At 56.5% G+C, this 19,075-nt stretch overlaps 2 protein-coding genes across 7 annotated transcripts; one reads left to right on the top strand and one right to left on the bottom strand.

The window, feature by feature from the left end:
• Positions 1-87: 87 nt before the first annotated feature.
• Positions 88-17,761, top strand: OPRL1 (opioid related nociceptin receptor 1). Of its 6 annotated transcripts, XM_061126777.1 has the most exons (4): positions 9,836-9,930; positions 10,417-10,678; positions 15,307-15,662; positions 15,761-17,761. In XM_061126777.1, the coding sequence occupies exons 2-4, from the start codon at positions 10,446-10,448 to the stop codon at positions 16,282-16,284; spliced, it is 1,113 nt and encodes a 370-aa protein (XP_060982760.1). In that variant the 5' UTR covers positions 9,836-9,930; positions 10,417-10,445; the 3' UTR covers positions 16,285-17,761. The 6 variants fall into 6 exon arrangements, with proteins under 6 accessions (XP_060982762.1, XP_060982763.1, XP_060982761.1 ...); XM_061126779.1 differs by lacking the exons at positions 9,836-9,930; positions 10,417-10,678 and adding an exon at positions 88-186; XM_061126780.1 differs by lacking the exons at positions 9,836-9,930; positions 10,417-10,678 and adding an exon at positions 88-228.
• Positions 3,512-4,298, bottom strand: LKAAEAR1 (LKAAEAR motif containing 1). Its single transcript, XM_061127545.1, has 3 exons — positions 3,906-4,298; positions 3,663-3,785; positions 3,512-3,571 (listed from the first exon to the last, which is right to left on the bottom strand). The coding sequence occupies exons 1-3, from the start codon at positions 4,296-4,298 to the stop codon at positions 3,512-3,514; spliced, it is 576 nt and encodes a 191-aa protein (XP_060983528.1).
• Positions 17,762-19,075: the final 1,314 nt, after the last annotated feature.

Raw genomic sequence — 19,075 nt, 5'->3', positions numbered from 1 at the left:
TTCCCCAAAGCGCGGGGCCGGGACTTCCTCGCGCGGGGAGGTGCCCTGCCCGGCCCGCCCCGCCCGGCGCGCCCCGCCCCGAGCTCTGCCGGCTCTGCGCCCCACCGGCCCCCTCCCCACCGCTCCGCGCGCTGCGGCGCGGCGCATGGGTCCCCATTGTCGCTTAGAGTGGCCCGCGGAGATGAGGTGCTGATGCTGGGGCCTCTGGCTCCCGGAGCGGCTGAAGTGGTACTGCGGCAGCTGGGGGTGTGGCCGGGCCAGTCCAGCGTTGCCGTTATGGGGGTGGGGGTGGGGGGTGGGGTGGAAGCGGGCGACTCCATAGGCTGCTTGCCCCTCTTGAGGAAGGGAGAGGCGGCTGGAAAGAACTGGACCCCGTGGTCACTCCCGGACCGTCGCTTGGCTCTCTGGCACTGAGTATCCTTAGCTGTGAAACACGGTTAAGGGCGTGCTGTCAGTCACCGTGCTGTAGGGCCTTCTCAAGGAAGGCGGTTCCTAGGCTGCAGCGCCACTGTTGTGGGGGGCGGAGCGGGGCGGGGGGAATGGTTCTTATATCCGGGGTCGCCGAAGTCCCTGTCCGCGTGGCCGGCTGAGTCCCTTTCAACCCCTCCAGTTACCCCAAGATGTTCTAAAGTTTAAAGCCACACCCTCCCCTTTGCCAGGAATGCCTGTGTCTTCTCTTTGGCCAAATCTCGTATTTTATGACTCGGTACAGATGTGAGTTAAATTCCTTATCCCAGCATGCTGTGGGCCCGTGTTTGGACGGCCCTGACCCTGCTCTGGAAGTGGTCTGCAGAGTGTCTGTGTCCCCCGGCATCAGAGTGCGTACAGCTCCCGTCCCTTGGTCCCCGGGCCTGCTCACAAAATGCCTTCCAGTTGCACAAAGTTGCATGTGCTCACGTGTTTCAGTGCTCTTGGGGATATAAAGGGAAGGGGAGAGTTTACATACTGTCTTCATCCTGCAAATGTTTGGGTGTTCTCTACAAGTCAGCCTTGGGACCTGGCAGTGGGCAGGACAGACCAGCCACGGAGCAGACAAGAAATGGACTTGCAGACTGGGTGAGAGGTGAGGAGGGCTAAGGAGAATCACAGTGCAGAGAGCGGGTGTTTCAGACCTGCATCTTGCTTGGCAAAGGATAGAACTGGAGCCAGCAGCAGCTAGGCAGAGCTGAGCTGCAGAGAGTGCAGGCCAAGGCCAGGGAGGAGGGAGAGGCCCCACAGGCTGGGGAGCCTCTTATGCTGTGTGTCCAGAGGCTGCCGTGTTGACAGGCTGGCCGGGCCGGAGCAGAGGCCAGAAGCCTTCCCAGATGAGAGGTGGCTCCTTCTTATTTAGCCTAGATAACAGCCCCAGGAGGTAAGGCCTTCAAAGATGGGCCAACACTTAGTCCGGCTCACATAGCCATGCTCATGCTATGATGCTTGACATGGCATCTCCACCCTCATCCTGAGACGTGTGGGGCAGCTGGATGTGGTGGGGGTCGGCGTACTTCTCTCCTGGGGTAACACTGGGGGTGGGATTTGAACCCAGGACCCTCTGTCTAGAGCATGTGCTCCCAGCCCTGGGGATCCCCCCCACCCCGATCTCTTATAGCCTCCAGTCATTGGGTTGTGGCTTGCATGCTTTGCTTTCTCATTGCAGAAGCCTCCTCCAGGCCCTGCAGCAATGTCCTTGGCCCCTTTCCGAGGTGTTCTCTCCAGACCAAGGCCGCCTCCCTGGTGGGGTGATCAAAGGGTACCCCCCGTGCCAGCCCCCACCTGGTGCAGAGCTGTCTGTGAAGGCTCCTCAGGGCTGTGTGCACCTCTCTCATCCTCTGCTCTTCAGTGCCTGCCTGTTTAGAGTGACCCCTCTCTTACGGAGCACTCACCTGGGGCCATGGTGCCATGTGAGGTCATTAAGGTTTCCTTTTTAAAGACAAAGAAATGGAGGCTCAGAGGAGTGATGAAGTAAAATGTGCTTTTACTAAACAGATGAAATCATTCCAGTGCTTGACACTTCCCCCAGAGATGGAATGCTGGGGTTCAGATTGCAGGGAGCTTACCCAGAGCAGCCAGGGCCAGCTGGCATCTTGCACATGTCAGCAGGTAAGTGGCTGTTGCTCTGGGACAGAGACGTTGCTCTGTCCCATGCCCAAGTCACCCTCTCTCCCTTGTTCCTTATTCTCTCTGCCTACCCTCCTGTAGAGAGCTCCCTCATCTCTCCCAGAGCTTCCAGACTTCAGCTCCACACACAGTTCTGGCTTGGATCAAGGCCAAGGGTGCAACAGCTCAGAACTGGCCAGGTGTCCTGTGTGGGGGTAGCGATTGCTGGGGACACAGAGGGTTCTGGTCGCCATCCTGAGCCCGGTCAGGGAGGGCACTGGCCGCCATTGAACAGAACTCCTTGCTGACCCCAGCTCTGGCCTCTGCTGGTAGAGGATGCACCCCTCTAGGACCAGTTCTCTGCTGTAGGCTGGTGACTCTGCTGGAGACTTCTGGCAGGGGATGGCCTTGTGTGAGGCCCCCACCTCTGTGATAACCGGCTGGACTGCCGAGAGGGAGGAGAAAGGAGAGCCGGCTAAGAGAAATCCAAGGCTCTGCAAAGAGTCTGTGTTGGGGAGAGAAGTAAATTCTTGAAGGGGAAATCTGTCCAGAAACTAAGAATGTTCTTTTGGAATCCAGAGGTTTTGCAGGATGTGGGTTTGTCAGAGTGGGACAGGAGTGGTGTCCTTCCTGTCCTCTGTGTGTGTGTTCCAGTAAGGGGGAATCAAAGGGGCAGAGAGGGACTATCAGGATGGAAAGGAAAATCGAGGGTGACTTTCTGTCTGGGCGACTCAGTGGACATGAATTTGAACAAACTCATGGAGATGGTGGAGGACAGAGGAGTCTGGCGTGTTGCAGTTCACAGGGTTGCAAAGAGTCTGACACGACTGAGTGACTCAATAAGAAGCAGAGGTCTGCCTTAAGAGATCTCCCCTTCTCCAGTCTCCCTGTCTTCTGAAGACCCTCCTAGACAGAGCTGACTGTCCGAAGGCCAGCATTGACTCTTGTCAGAAGGCCAGCGTTGGCTCTTGCCGTCACTCTCCTGCCCAGAACGTCAGCTTCCTCTCTGACCCTCTGATGGAATGGCCTGTGGTCTAGGGGTCCTGCTTTCTCCCTGAGGTTGCCCTCACTTCTGGGGTTGCAACGCTTGCCCAGCCAGGCTCTTCTTCCTGACACAGCCAGACTGGAGACCCCCACGAATTCACAGGGCACCAGGTTGCCTGCTGGGGGCAGCATGGGATTTGGGGGGTTAGGGATGTCCCTGCCCGCTGTTAATCTGATGTCCGCCTATTTGCACCTTTCCACTTCGTTGGCGGAGCCGCATCCTGTGTACCTTGATGTCCTGTGACATAGGATGTGGGAGACCCAGCATCTATCCTAACCCCTTCCCTCCGCCGGGGGACTTAGAGAGAGGAAGCGTACAGACCGGGGGGTGGTTGGGAAATGAGACTTTATGTAGGAGGGTGGGGCGCAGTTTCGCGCTGTGGGGTCGCTGTCAACGTGGGAAGATGCTGCCGTGGACTTTCTCCTCCAGGATGGTCTCCACGCGCCTCCTCTGCGGGGGAAAAGGGGCTTGGGCCCGGTGTGTGGGGAGGCGGGCAGGCGGGCGGGCCTTCCCTCCAGCCCCTTCCCGGGCTCGCGGGCACCTCTTGCCGGTCCAGGGGGTCTGGGATCCTCGTGGGCTTCAGCTGCGGCGGCAGGAACAGCTCCAGCCGGATGGCGGCGCGCGCGGACCTCTGGCTCTGAATGAGGAGCGAGATCTCCTCCGCCTGCGGGATCGGGGTCGGGGCCGGGCTGTTGCGGAGCCTTAGCGACGACGGGTGCCCCGCCTGGCCTGTAGCGCTCCCGTCTCGGCAGTCCCCCCGCCCCAGGCCCCGTCCCTGCCTCACCCGCATGCGGGCGTAGCGCAGCCGGAGCGCGCGGACTCGGCCGCGGGCCTCGGCGGCCTTAAGGACGCCTAGGAGCCGGTCCTGGCGCTGCGCGGGTGGCTCGAGCGGCAACGTCCACGCACGCGAGTCCGGCATGCGGTACCCCACCTCCGCTGACTCGCACGGGAAGAGGCAAGCGGTCGCGCGCACGTCCTCCAGCAGGTCGCCGAAGAGCAGGTGGCTGTGGCGCTGCGCGGGCCGCATGGCCGCCAGCCCCTCCAGCGTGAGGGCCCAGCCCGGCTTGGGGGGCTCCGCCTGGGCGCGCCCCACGCGGGCCCCTGCTCCCTGCGCGCCCTTGTTCGCTCGCTCCCGCGGGCCCCTCCTCCCGGTCTCCTTCGCTGTCTCCGGCTGCATCCTTGAGCCTTGTGGAGGGAAGACAACATCCAGCCCTTGCCGCCCACCCCTTTGGCCTGACCTGGGCCCACCTTGGGCGCCCAGCTCCGGCCCCTCTGGACCCTGCGGAACCCACTTTAGGGCCTAGACCTCTGATCTCTGCACTTTTACCCCAGCCTCGCACACGTCCCGGTCAGCTCAGTCTAGAACTTTCTGATCCACTCCCTTCCTGCCCCGGGGCTGTTTCTCTGTCCACTGAGAAAAGGCTGAGACGCCTGAGTTGACCTCAAGCACTGCCCAGGGGTGCAGACTGCTTGAGACTGCTCTGGGTGAGGCTTGGTGGACACTCCCCATGCCGGACCCGCTTTGTGTTTAGTCCCACCACATGCGTTGGCCTTAGGCCCCTCTGTTTTAGTGTTAGGGACTGGAGATATAGGTTGTGGGTCTTCCTTGTGTCTGAGCAGACGACTCATGCTTTTCTGGGAGATGTGTGTGTGTGTGTTTGATTTTCTTATGTGGGTCAGTTTGTCTATGGGAGGTCTCACTTGTGTGCGGTGGAGGCTCAGAGCCCAGTGGATAGCTGGCTTGCTGTGGGGGAGATGCCATCCTCCCAGCCTGTCCCCTCTGGGTCTAGATGGGGTAAAGGAGTGGAGCCCAGGGAGGATATGGGGGGTGGGGAGGGAGGGCCCATGAGGTGGGAAAGGGAAACACCCAGAAGTACCTTCAGGGCACCTTTCTTCACCCAGCCCATCCTACAGACCCCAGGCCAGCTCCTGGCCCACACTGGGACAGGGGCTGACGGCCGCTCCCTCCCCCACCCCATCCTTAGCAGCGGGCAGTGGAGTGCCCGGACACCTTGCATCCGTCCCCACACCCCATACTTTCCACCTTCTCGGATCTGAACCTCCAACTCAGCCAGGACTCTCAGGGACTTGTTGACGCGGTTGCTTGGTAACCCGGAGACCCGCCCCTCCCCCGTGCCAGCGGGGGCGGGGCGACCCCTCGGAAGGTGCGCAGTTAGAGCCTTGGTCCAAGAGCGAAGATGCCCTGGACACCTGCGCTGAGGGACTTACCAGCTGTAAGGACGCTGGGGGAGATGACCCCAGCTTTTCCAGACAGAGTGCGGGCTCTTTGTTTTCCGAGGAGCCCCAGAGGCGCTCTTCCACGGCCTGTGGGCTCAGCTTCCTGGCTGGAGAGCTGTCTACTGGCCAGTTTTGGGGTTAAGGGGCGCAGCTCTGAGGAGACCTTCCAAGTTGAGCCCTTTTCCCCTCTGCATGGCCCTAGAGGCCTCCCACAGCAGAAAACGGGGTTTTCCCCTCTCCCCGGGTAAGTTTGGGATCTAGGGGTCTAAGACTAAGACTCAGGCTCTGAATCTCTGGGTCCTGGCTCCTAGAATCCTGTTATCTATGTATTTATGAGTTTCATGATATTTTATAACTGATTCACTTAATTTGATTCTTTAATTTGTTCATGCACTCATCAGTTTATTCCAGATTCATTAATCCATGGACTCATTCCAATTTATGTTAGACCAGAACTAGTGCATTAGGTCCATAATTTGTTCATATATTGGTGGTTCCCACAGTGCTGACATGCCCCTCCCTTTCATTCCTGGTTGTCTACTTGGGCCTGTGGATGGTGCCTTTTTGGGAGCTCATGACCTGAGTCTCTGAGGGGAGGGACTGTCTTGGCTTTGGTGGGGGTGGGTCTCAGCTGGGGTTCTGACCTTTTGGAAGGAGGCTGTTGACCGTTCCCATTTTTTTTTGAAAGTTTGCTCTGGCTTCCGGTGAGAGGGTAAGCTCTGATTCGGTAGCCCCATATCTCCAGAGCTGGCATGCCATCCACCCCCTTCCTGAAGCTGCATAGAAACAGTCCATCCTTCCCACCCCCAAGTTATGAGAAGCTGTCCCTGGGACCTTCCCCTTCCTGCTGCTAGGCTGGTTCCTTTAGGATAGGGCTTCCCTGGTGGCTCAGATGGTAAAGAATCTGCTCGCAATGCAAGAAACATGTGTTCGATCACTGGATTGGGAAGATCCCCCTGAAGAAGAAAATGGCAACCCACTCCAGGATTCTTGCCTGGAGAACTCCATGGACAGGGGAGCCTGATGGGCTACAGTCCATGGGGTCACAAAGAGTCAGACACGACTAAGCGACTAACACAAACACACTAGGCCTTGGGATTCAGCTTCACCTGGGGGCTGCTGCTGCTGCTTAAAAAAAAAATTTTTTTTTAAAGGATGTACTTGATTTACTGTTGTGTTAGTTTCAGATGTACAGCAAAGTGAATCAGTTATATATATACATAAGTCCACTTTTTTTTTTTCTAAAGTAGTGTGTACCTGTCAGTCCCAATCTCCCAATTTATCCCCTCTTCCCCCCTTATTCCCTGGTAACCACAAGTTTGTTTTCTACATCCGTGACTCTACACCTGGTGGCTTTTGAAGACAAAGGTCTCTGGGCTCTAGAAGAAACAGTGAGGGCTTAGGCAGGCTGACCTAGCAGGCTGCCTCCTTTAGGCAGGCCTCCTGGATATATGAAACCCAGGTTGGGACCACCTCTAGCCCTTACTTGGTGCTCCCCCAGGAGGGAGTTCTCTGAGCCAGAAGTCTGGGCCCTCTTCTCAGCTTCCCTGGGTCCAGGCCAGGGGGCTGCAGGGGGAAGAGGCTTGTAGGAGTGGGAGTTATGGTGTGAATGTGGGGTGTGGGGAATGGGCACATTCTCCGGCAAGAAGGGATTCCCTCTGTTTTTGTAGGACTGAGAACCTTTGACACCCTCTCCTCCTGATTCCCGAGGGGCCATATGCTGGCAGAGCTCACATTCCTGAGTGGAGCTTCTTCCTGCTTCTCCACCATCTTCCCCACTCTCCTGGGATGGGAGGTGCTCTCGCTGTCTGGGCCAGCCACTGTGAGATACCCTGCCACATCTCCTGCTTGTTTCTGTGTCCAGGTCTTGTGTTTGTCACGGGCAGATGGAAATGCTGAGATCTAAGAGCATGCGGATCAATGCCAGGGCCTGAAAATAAAACTTTGAAATAATATTAATAAGTGTTATTAAATGGCTGCAAAATTTAACATGATATCACAAACCTAAAATTCTCTGTCACTGTATGCAAACATTAAGAAGTTAAGATCACAAGGAAAAAGTAGTATTTTATGAAGAAGCCCAGAATTATGAAAATCCTCTTACCTTTTAATAGCACAATTAGTCTGGTGACTGAATTCCCTGGGGATGGCTGAATTCCCTGGAGGTTGCCAGCAACAGTGCTTTGATTTCTGTGTCCTGCTCAGGGGTGGCGAGACATGTGGGGACGAAGGGGCAGCAGCCAGTGTGCCATCTGGCGTTGATGGGCCTGGGTTCCTGGTGCGAGAGTGCAGTGTTTGTGGGTGTCAGCGGCACTTTGGGACCTGTGTCCTGCCCCAAATGCCTGTGACCTCCAAGAGCAGCCCTGGTCAGGCTGTCACTGCATTTGTGGACATTGGTGCTGTCCTTTGTGGAGGCTGTGTGTCTTGGGCTGTCCCTGGTGCCCCTGTGTGTTTTGTTTTGCCTGCATGTGTTGTGTGTGTTTGGGGTTGTCTTGCTTTGATGCAAATGCTCACATGTGTTCCTTGCTGCCCCACCTATGACACATACGTTTTGTGTCTCATCCTGGCTATGCAGGGGTCCAGAAAGACGAGGCCATTTCCTGGGTCAGCCCCCTCTGTGAGAACACACCAGGGTCCAGTGCTGGGGGGCTGCCATCTCCAGGGGATGTCATCAGCACCCCAGCCTAGCCACCCACCAACCTGTCCTTGGACTGAGACTGCCCGTGAGGGGCCGGATGTCAGCCTGCAATCACCATCTATGCTTTCTCTATCTGATTCGCCCTCCTGGGAGTTCTATCCAGACCGGAACTCACATTCAGCCTCACAGCAGCCTTCTAGCTCAACCCCTCCCTCAGGCTGAAGGCCATTAGGAAATGCATCTCCAGAAGCTGGTGGCCAGGTGGGCCCGGACAGTGAGGGGTGGGAGGGGTGATTGGCTGCTCAGACCTTGGGGAGCCCAGTTCAGTTGGGGAGGCTGCAGGAGGCTGAGACCCCCTGGCTTCCTGCCCTGCTGGGCTCCCATGGGCTTCAAGCTTTGCCTGGAGAATGTGATGCGTGTATGTGTCCCGGGGCTGTCTGAGGCCTTGATCTGCTTCTCCCGTGTCTACCATGTGCCTCACATGTGCCCTGGTGTGGGTTTGCGTGGCTGTGGCCCATGTATTTGTGGGTCAGAGATGTCTGTGCATCTCTGAGCACGTAGCTGTGTCTGTGCCTTTCCCTCTGTGCCTGTGGGGGCATCTTTGTGTGTGTTTGTGAGTCTTGTGTCCTGATTGCCTTTGTGGTTGTGCCCTGTGTCTCCACACGTGTCCCTGAGTTGACTGCAGTGAAGATCCAGAGAGAGGTCTTGGAACAGCTTGGGATGCTGAGTCCTAGGGTATCTGTCTGCTCTGTCCTCTCCTGATTCGCCAGGTATCCTAGCAACATTGCTGCCAGTTGCCTAGCAACCAGGTCCCCATCCTTGGAGACACATGCTCCAAGCAGGGTCCGGGCTGTGTGGGCAGAGCCTGGGCGGGAAGAACGACCCCATGATTGGGTAGGGCTGGCAATTCTGCTCAGGGGTCACCCGCATGACATGTGACCCCAGTGCTAGGAAGGAGGCATATTCAGTGGTGTGGGTGCTGGGGACCCAGGCTGTGAGGGAATGACACCCAAATGTTTCTCTGGGACTCAGCTGTGGCAGAGTTGCCCTTGGTGGGTCTCCAAGTGGCAGACGGACCTGGGTTTGAACCCTGTCTCTGCCACTTCGACAGGTGGCTTCATACTGCTGAGAAGCTGAGGCTTACTTCTCTTGTGGGCACAAAGGTGATGCTGAGGGCAATGGTCAGGGGTAGTGGGGATGGACGAGCTTGTGCTCATGATGGGCTTGGCACACAGGAGGCCCAGGGGCACACTGGATAGTCAGACATCCTACTTGTTTATGAGGTTCTGATCTGCTAGGGGCTGGCTGGGCAGGGGCCCCCACCTGCCAGCCCACTCTGGCTCACCAGCCCTGGGAGCCTAGCTGAGGGGCAGTGTTCTGGGCACCGAACTCCAGCCAGGGCAGGTCCAAGTCCACGCGAGGCCCTGTCTCTGTGTGAGACGGGACTCCGTGTCTGTCTGTCTGTGTCCGTCCCCCTGAGTCTCTGTTCCATGTTTTCATATGTTTCTGTGTGTGTCCTTGTGTGTCTGTCTCCAAATCCCTGTGTGTCTTTGTGTGTGTGTGTTTGTGTGTGAGTTCCTGGGTGCAGCTGTATTCTTGTGTCCATGTGTCCAAGCCCAGCTCTGGTATTCATCTCTGAGGGTGTACCCTGGTCCTCGCGTCTGTCCTCCTCCAGCCTGGGGCCCCCTCCTCCAGCCTGCACGGCCCCTCCCGCGGTGGAGCCGCAGCCTCCTCCCCTCCCCCAGCTCCGCACCAGGCTGCTGCGTCTGGTCTGGCGTCTGAGAAGGAGCAGGAGCAGCTGCCACTGTGCGGCAGGCAGCCGCAGCCCCATCCGGACCCAGGGCTGACTCAGGCAGGCGCTCCGAGCCCTGCTCTGCTGTTGGCCAAGGGAGTCAGGGTCTCTGGGGTCCCAGCTTCCACTGAGGTCGCCGAGGTAAGGCTGAGCCGCTGAGGGCTGGTGTGGAGGGGACCCAGGGTGGCTGCGGCTCTCAGGCAGGGTTGGGGAGGGGCGGGTGGAGGCCCTGCGCTGGCTGCCCTGTGTCCTGTGTTCCAGGTGTTTCTGGGTGTGTCTTCGTTGTTCTTGTGCCTGCATGTGCACGAGGGTGGGTTTGGGGGTGTGTGTGTGTGCTACGTGTCCGTGAGCCCCTGTGGGTAGATGTTTGTCTCTGGTGTAACTGCCTCCACGCACACCATGAGAGAACCGCAGGCCAGCTGAGACTGTGTCCCTGAGTGTGCACATGTCGCCTGTGTTTGCGTGTCCCTGTCTGGGCATACACATTTGCATGTCTCCAGCTGCTCCTCCGTGTGTGTGTGTGTGTGCACACACATCTGTGTGTGCACATGCGTGTGTCTCCATGTCTGTGGCCTGGGGCTGGGTAGGTGTGGGGTGCTGTGCTCACGTGTCCCTGTGCTTTCCCAGGGACTGGGGCTTCTTGTGCAGGTGTTGGCATGGAGTCCCTCTTCCCTGCCCCGTTCTGGGAGGTTCTCTACCAGGAGCACCTGCAGGGCAACCTGTCCCTCCTGAGCGCCAACCACAGCCTGCTGCCCCCCCACCTGCTGCTCAACGCCAGCCACGGCGCCTTCTTGCCCCTTGGGCTCAAGGTCACCATTGTGGGGCTCTACCTGGCTGTGTGCATCGGGGGGCTGTTGGGGAACTGTCTCGTCATGTACGTCATCCTCAGGTAAGCTGGGTGTCCCCCCTCCCCCAAGTTTCCTGCAGGTGAGTCCTGGACAGCTGCGTGGGGCATGGAGAAGGGCCTGCTCTGGGTGGGCCTGGCAGGGGAGCTCTGCCCCTCCCCCTTCAGTTCCTGGTCACCCTGTCACTGGGCAGGGTCAGTCCTTAGGCCCTGGGTGCTCAGTTCCTCAGGGTGGAGGTGCCTGGCATGGGGAGGGGGTAGTCTGGGTGCGGGAGGAGGTGCCATCTGCCCCAGATGGCGTGTCACCCTGACTCCTGAGAGATGACTTCCAGGTCTCAGCCATGGGCCAGGCTCCTGGCCAAGCTGCTGTGCTAGTATCTCATGGGCCCCCCAGTGATCTCAGGAGGCAGCTCTTGTCGGTGTGGTCAAGGGCCCATGCCAGGGCAGGTGCACGAAGCCCCTTCCACCAGCTCCAGGGCTGAGTTTACTGCTGGTGTCTGGGCCGATTCCAGCATTTGCTGGTGCTCAGAATGGGAATGCTCGTGGGGTCAAGAGTGGCAGCTAGGCTGCTAGGGGACATCATAAGGGGACAGTGTGGGGACATCACAGGGGGCAGTGTGGGGGCAGCGTGGAAGGATGGCTGAGACAGCGTTGAGGGCACAGCATGGGGAACTGGAGTGGTAAGGGCATGGGGGAGAGTGTGGGGACAGGGTGGGAACAATGTGTGGGGATGGCATTGGGACTGCATGGGGTCACACATGTGTATGTCTGTGCATATGTGTACATGCATGTGTGAGCATATGAATGTTCATGAGTACATGCATGAGAGTGTGTGCACATCTGGGTCTGTGCATACTCATGAGTGTGTACTGCACCTTGTACATGCATCTGTGTACATGGCCACAATACATGTGAGCACACATGTTTGTACGTGTGAGCATGGACATGAATGAGCATGAACACATGCATGTGTGCACAGGTGAGTGTGCCGCACAGTGCACATGTGTACATGTGCACATGCCCTTGTGTCTGTGTCCATATGTGTGCATGTGTTTGAGCATGCCCTTGTACATTTGTATGTGCTGGTGTGTATCACTTGTGCACTCAGACACAGACCTGTGAGGAGCAGCTGCCCCTCCCTCACTGCTGACACCGTGGTACCAGACTCACATGCCTCTTGTGGCTGGAGGGTTTGCTGTGGGTGAATGTGGCATCTGGGTGTGGGTTTGTCCCTTCTTTTTTTAATTGCATTTATTTAGCTGTACCAGGTCTTCATTGCTGCGTGGACTTTTTTCTCTAGTTGCAGCAAGTGGGGGCTACTCTCTAGTTGCAGAGCATGAGCTTCTCATTGCAGTGGCTTTTCTTGTTGCAGAGTATGAGCTCCAGGGTGCTCGGGCTTCAGTAGTTGCAGTGCACAGCTCAGTAGCTGCAACTCCTGAGCTCTAGAGCACAGGCTCAATAGTTGTGGTGCAAGGGTTAATTGCTCCGTGGCATGTGGAATCTTCCTTGATCAGAGATTGAACTCGTGTCTCCTGTATTGGCAGGTGGATTCTTTATTACTGAGCCACCAGGGAAGCCTGGCCCTGCTCTTTTTTAAGGGTAATTTTTTTAGAAGAGTTTACGTTCACATAAAAATGGAGCAGAAAGTACAGAGGTTTCCCATATAGTCCCTGCCCTCCGGTCCCCAGGCCTAAACTCCCCCGTTATCAACATCCCTCCCAGAATAGGACATTTTCACAACTGATGAACCTACATCAACACATCATAATTCCCTCAGATTCATAGTTTGCCTTAGGTTTCCCTCTTGGTGTTATACTTTCTGTGGGTTTGGACAAATACATAATGACATGTATCTACAATTATGGGGCTTCTCAGGTGACTTAGTGGTAAAAGAACCTGCCTGCCAATGTAGGAGACGTAGGTGTGGGTTTGATCCCTGGGTTGGGAAGATCCCCTGGAGAAGGAAATGGCAACCCACTCCAATATTCTTGCTTGGAAAACCCTACAAACAGAGGAGCTTGGGCTATGGTCCACAGGGTCACAAAGAGTCAGACATGACTGAGCTTGCACACTTATCTACAGTTATAGTATCATGCCAAATAGTTTCATTGCCCTAAAAATCCTCCTCAGCCTTGCTACCTCCCAACCCCTGGCAAACACTAATCTTTTTACTCTCTCTGTAGTTTTGCCTTTTCCAGAATGTTGGCATCATGCAGTCTGTAGCCTTTTAAGATTGGCTTTTTTTTCATTTAGCAATATGCATGTAAGTTTCTTCCATGTCTTTTCATGGCTTGATAGCTCATTTCATTTTATTGCTGAATAATATTCCATTTTCTGGATAAGCCACAGTTTATTTATCCATCTACCTACTGGAGGACATCTTGGTTGCTTCCAAGTTTTGGCAACTAGGAATTATGCTGCTGTGAACATCCATGTGTAGGTTTTTATTTGGGTGTGTTTTCAACTCCTTTGTGTAAATATCAAAGAGTAGGTGATGCTGCATCTTCTGGAAAGAGTCTGTTTTGTAAGAAACTACCAACTGTCTTTCAAAGTGGCTGTACTGTTTCATGTCCTCAACAGCATTTAGTGGATCAGAGCTCCAAATGCTGGTCATTCTAATACGTATGTGGTGATATCTCACTGTTGTTTTAATTCCTGTTTCTCTGATGACATATGAGGTGGAGCATCTTTTCATGTGCGTATTTGCTGTCTGTGTATATTCTTTGGTGAGGTTCTGTTAAGGTCTTTGGCCCATTTTTTAACCAGGTTGCCTCTTATTGTTGAGTATTAGCAGTCCTGTATCAGGTGTGTTTTTTGCAAATCTTTTCTACTTTCTGTGGCCTCTCTCCTAGTCCTTGTGACCCACTTTTCCTTTCATCAGCCCTAAGGCATTGAGAAGGCCATTTAGATCCTCTGAGCCTGAATATCCTTATGTACAGGGTGGGCATCAAACTAGCAGTTTTGAAATCTTAAATGAGGAAAACTCAAATGAAGAACGTGGCACAGGCATCTGCCATCATCATTATCTTTGTTATTCTGTCATAATTAAGGCCTCTTTGGGATTATTCTTAATCCCTCTCTAAGATGCAGAACTAAACCCCAGATTTGTTCATGGTAGCCTAATTGACATGGAACATTGTTACCTCTGCTAGTACCATCACCACCATCACCCCCACCATCACTGCCACCAGTAAGAGTAGCAGCAGCAGTACCACTGCCATCACTACCACCACCATCACCACCACCACCACCATCATCACCATCACCACCACCATCACCACCGTCACCACCACCACCACCGTCACCACCACCACCATCACCGTCACTACCACCATCACCACCACAACCACCATCACCACGACCATCACTGCCACCAGTAAGAGTAGCAGCAGCAGCACCACTGCCATCACTACCACCACCATCACCACCACCATCACCACCACCACCACCATCACCACCGTCACCACCACCACCACCACCATCACAACCACCATCACCACAACCACCACCATCACCACCGTCACCACCACAACTACCATCACCACCACCACCATCACCCCCACCATTACTGCCACCAGTAAGAGTAGCAGCAGCAGCACCACTGCCATCACTACCACTATCACCACCATCACCACCACAACCACCGTCACCACCACCATCACCGTCACCACCACCACCACCACCACAACCACCATCACCACCACAACCACCGCCACCACCGTCACCACCACCATCACCACCGCCACCACCATCACCACCACCATCACCACCGCCACCACCACCACCGCCATCACCACCACCACCACCACCACCACCACCATCACCACCACTACCATCACCACCACCACCACCACCATCACCACCACAACCACTATCACCACAACCACCATCACAACTACCATCACCACCACCATCACCACCATCACCCCACCATCACTGCCACCACTAAGAGTAGCAGCAACAGCAGCACTATCACCACCATTACAACCATCACCACCACCACCACCATCACCACCACCACCACCATCAGCATCATCACCATTATCACCACCATCTCTACCACCATAATTACCACTGTCATCAACACTACTATCATCACTACTATCAGAACTATTCATTCATTCAGCAGATATTAAGCACCCACAATTTCCCCAGCCCTGTGCCAAGTTCTTGGATATGATCAGACCCCATTAGCATCCATCCCCTTCCTGTCAACATCTTCTGTCTCGGTTGCTAAGCAACAGTGAGGCCTGGTTTGGTGTGTTCTTACAGATTTTGGAGTCCCTGGAAACCTTTGGTGGTGGAAGGCCAGCATTTTGGTCCAAGAAGGGTCTTGGGGTAGGCTTGAAAGGGAGGAGGACAGGTTCCTTCTCTTGTGAGTTCTTCCTGTGCTCTCATGCAGGGTCAGGCATATACTCGTCTGCCCACACACCCATCTTTTCCAAGGCAGACCAGTCTTTAGGTTGTGAACTGTTTCGTATACTGTAAGTACTTGAAAAACTTGTTAAAATATTTGCCTCCAGGCTCCATGTCATTGGGCTGGGCCCAGGAGCCTACATTTTGACAGGGGTCAGAGTGGTTGCCCGCTGTGATGGCCAAGAAGAAGGGCCCCTTGCCCTTTGCTGCCAGGTCTCACAGGCCAAATGAAGCCTTCTTTCCTGTCCTCTCTGCAGACACACCAAGATGAAGACGGCTACCAACATTTACATCTTTAACCTGGCCCTGGCAGACACTTTGGTGCTGCTGACACTGCCCTTCCAGGGCACAGATGTCCTCCTGGGCTTCTGGCCATTTGGGAATGCCCTGTGCAAGACAGTCATTGCCATCGACTATTACAACATGTTCACCAGCACCTTCACACTGACTGCCATGAGTGTGGACCGCTATGTGGCCATCTGCCACCCCATCCGTGCTCTCGACGTCCGGACATCCAGCAAGGCCCAGGCCGTCAACGTGGCCATCTGGGCCCTGGCCTCCGTTGTCGGTGTTCCTGTTGCCATCATGGGCTCGGCACAGGTTGAGGATGAAGGTCAGTGCAATGGCCTTTCCTCCCCAGCTCCCTGCTGCCCTGGCTCTGGGTGGTTCCCTCCCTTCCCACCTGCCCTGACTCCGTCTTTCTTCCTGCAGAGATCGAGTGTCTGGTGGAGATCCCCACCCCACAGGATTACTGGGGCCCCGTGTTTGCCATCTGCATCTTCCTTTTCTCCTTCATCATCCCCGTGCTCATCATCTCCATCTGCTACAGCCTGATGATCCGGCGGCTACGTGGCGTCCGCCTGCTCTCAGGCTCCCGGGAGAAGGACCGGAACCTGCGGCGCATCACGCGACTGGTGCTGGTGGTGGTGGCAGTGTTCGTGGGCTGCTGGACGCCTGTCCAGGTCTTCGTGCTGGTCCAAGGGCTGGGTGTCCAGCCGGGTAGTGAGACCGCAGTGGCCATCCTGCGTTTCTGCACAGCCCTTGGCTATGTCAACAGCGGCCTCAACCCTATCCTTTATGCCTTCCTGGATGAGAACTTCAAAGCCTGCTTCCGCAAGTTCTGCTGTGCATCAACCCTGCGACGGGAGATGCAGGTGTCTGACCGCGTGCGCAGCATTGCCAAGGACGTGGCTCTCGCCCACAAGACCTCTGAGACGGTGCCGCGGCCAGCATGACTAGGCGTGGACCTGCCCATGGTGCCTGTCAGCCCGCAGAGCCCATCCACACCCAACACAGAGCTCACACAGGTCACCGCTCTCTAGGCTGACGCACTGTTACTGTGCATCACCAGCCTCCTTGGGTTGCCCTGTGGCCTCGGAGGGTCTGCTGCTTTCATGGGACAGGTCAGAGCAGTATGGCCGCCCTCAAAGCCCTGGTCCTACTAGTACAGGGCAGGGGGTGGATACATGGACTCAACTGGTGAGACTGCCTGGCCAGAGGTGTGCTGGCATTGTCAAGCTTCATGGACCCTTCTGGTCTCTCCCTCAACATCTTGCTGTGGATAGACACGCACCTGGAGGTGTAACTGCAGCTGTACAGACCCATGTGCCCTCATGCTGTGTGCTGTATGCTAGGAGCCTTGCAGTGTCTCCTCTGGGCAGCCGGACAGGCATGGGACTGCCTGGAGAGTCCAGTGGGCATCCCCGGGCAGTGGGACTTGTTCTGAGAGTGGAACTTCTTTCAGAGGTGTCTCAGCAAGCCTGTTTCCTCCAGAACACACAAACCATGGCACTGCAGACATGGCTGTTCAGGTGTGCAAGGTGACCAGGAGGACCACAGCAGGCCTTTGTCATTTGTGGAGCAGCCCCTGTGCCTGGTCTCAGCTGCAGGGAGTGGGGATGGCTCTGTGGTGATCTTTCTAGAGTGCCTGTGCACCCCTCAGCCTCCCTCTCAGATCCCTCGTTTCAGACTCCATCTGAGGTCAGCGGCTTTGCAGCTGGCAGAACCCTCTGCCCTGTCTGTTCTGGTGGCCTTGGAAGGATGGTAGTGGGCCAGGTTCTGCTCTGCATCCCCAGTGACTGACCACTACTTCATTTTCAGGCCTCCAGTTGTCTGGGGGGGGGGTACCTTCCTGCTGTTACAACCTGTCTTAAGCAGTGCCCAGTCAGAGCACAGTTTCATATGCAGAGCTGGTAGGAGAGCTGGGGCTTGGTGGGCCCACCTGAGCAAGGCTGCAAGGACTATCTGGGCCGAGGGGACCCTGCCCACTATGGCCACCTAGAGAAGCACCCTCCTGGTCTGTAGATGAAGCCCATAGGTCGGTGACTTGGCAAAGGCTCTTCATGCAGACTGGCTGCTGAAACACCTGCCAACTGAGCTACAGACCTGGCCAGGTGAACCCGAGGCAGAGAGGGGGAGGCGCTGACTCTGGACTGGCCTCTCCTGCTTTGGGGTCCTGGGCCCTGTGGGGTTGTTCCTGGGGAGGGTGGGCCTCTCTTTGCCGCCAGCAGCGGGAGGCTGGGAGGACCAGAGCCACTACAACTGTGGCATTTTCTCGCCAGTGCTGAAAGATGTGTCAGTCTATGCCTGTGTGACGTCTCTCCGTGTATCTGTGCATGCTGAGAGTGTGATTTCCCCTGCATGTAAACTGCCCTGAACTGTCTCCAGGGTCATGACAGAGGGTCAGAATAAACCCCTGCATGCTGGTCAGAGCACTCTGCCCACAAGGTGTTTCTGACCCTGCGGGGGGTTTTGGGAGTGGCTTTTCTGGGGTTGGGGCATGGGATGCCAACCTGCTCTTCACCTGCCCAGGCTCTGTGTGTGACAAAGGTCTTCCTGGGAGGCCTCCACTCTGGGAAGTGGTTGAATAATTCATGATGTGCTGGGACCTGTCTCCTTCGCTTCAGCACAGAGTTTCTCCCCAAACAAGCACTGACTCTGTGCCCCTGCAGCCAGTGCGGTTCCTGTGGATTGAGTTGGTGGGTGGTTCCCCACAGGGGGCCGGGTTCTCTTCACCTGCATTTAGTCTTAGCAGACCCCCACCTCACTCTCGCCCCTTCCCCTTTCCTCAGGTGGCTCCAAGGTAGTTTGATGACAGACGGACAGCACTGCTCCTTTGGTGGCCCTGAGATTCAGAGATCCTCCTGGTCCCTGCAATGGCCCAGTTCCACGCGGGCTGACCCTTGGGCAGAAAACCCTGTCAGAGACAGGGCCGGATGGCAGTGCTTGGACACAGGCAGAGGGGCCAATGTCCGGTTTTACGTATGTTTTAATGACAAGCAAGTTGCAGTTAACACAAAATTTTAGCAACAAAGTAAAGTTTAGAAGGGAGGAGCTACTCGGTGGGCGTTAGCGAGGGGGCACTTAGGTCGCGGCAGAGGGCGGCTCCGGGTGGGCTCCTGGAAGCTGCGCTGATCTTGCCTACTAGGCCCACGCCACGTCCCAGTCCTGGGGGCGCTGAGGGGCCGGCCAGGAGCCCAAGGGACCTCGGAAGGGGAGGGGGGGTTTCTGGCTCGCTCTCTCTCCCCACCTGCACCCCGACCTCACCTCGGTTCCCCCGCCTTCCTCCAGTCCCACCCCCGTTCCCAACCTCCCCCAGTCTGCATCCACACCTCCGCCCGGTCCCTGCCCCGCCCCCACCAGCTGGGCACGGTCAGCTCCCCCGTCTTCTGCGAGTCTTGGTTTCCTTGCCTGCGCAGAAGGGACCGCAATCCTCCTCACGGGGTTGTCGGGGAAGGCGGGACTGGGGAAGGGTCAGCTGATGGGCTGGACGCGGGAAGCTGCGGGCTCACCTGGCGCTCCGGACTTTGACCACCAGGGGCGCTGTGGCCCGCGGAGACTCCACCCACAGGCCCTGCCGGGCGGTGCTGTGCCGGGTCCCAGCAGTGGGGGTGTGTGGGGGGCGTCTGGGGGCTGGAGGAGAGGACCAGTTCTCTATGGAACCAGGAGCCCAGAGCTTGGGGACACCCTCTCCCCGCTCCCCAGCCTGTCTCTAGCTTCACCGTGGAGGGGGGCGGCATTTTCCCC

This window comes from Dama dama, chromosome 23 (assembly GCF_033118175.1).
Source record: "Dama dama isolate Ldn47 chromosome 23, ASM3311817v1, whole genome shotgun sequence".
NCBI classification, from domain to species: Eukaryota; Metazoa; Chordata; class Mammalia; order Artiodactyla; family Cervidae; genus Dama; species Dama dama.
Note: the sequence above shows the minus strand (reverse complement) of the source record. Positions and strands in the feature narration are given on the sequence as shown.

What these genes read in the sequence shown, in the direction of transcription:
- LKAAEAR1 (XM_061127545.1), bottom strand. Translation starts at nt 4,298, where the DNA reads ATGCAGCCGGAGACAGCGAAGGAGACCGGGAGGAGGGGCCCGCGGGAG. An exon ending in TGCGCTACGCCCGCATGCGG is followed by an intron (nt 3,786 to 3,905) that starts GTGAGGCAGGGA and finishes CCGATCCCGCAG; the next exon opens with GCGGAGGAGATCTCGCTCCT. An exon ending in ACCCCCTGGACCGGCAAGAG is followed by an intron (nt 3,572 to 3,662) that starts GTGCCCGCGAGC and finishes TTTCCCCCGCAG; the next exon opens with AGGAGGCGCGTGGAGACCAT.
- OPRL1 (XM_061126777.1), top strand. Translation starts at nt 10,446, where the DNA reads ATGGAGTCCCTCTTCCCTGCCCCGTTCTGGGAGGTTCTCTACCAGGAG. An exon ending in GTCATGTACGTCATCCTCAG is followed by an intron (nt 10,679 to 15,306) that starts GTAAGCTGGGTG and finishes TCCTCTCTGCAG; the next exon opens with ACACACCAAGATGAAGACGG. An exon ending in GGCACAGGTTGAGGATGAAG is followed by an intron (nt 15,663 to 15,760) that starts GTCAGTGCAATG and finishes TTCTTCCTGCAG; the next exon opens with AGATCGAGTGTCTGGTGGAG.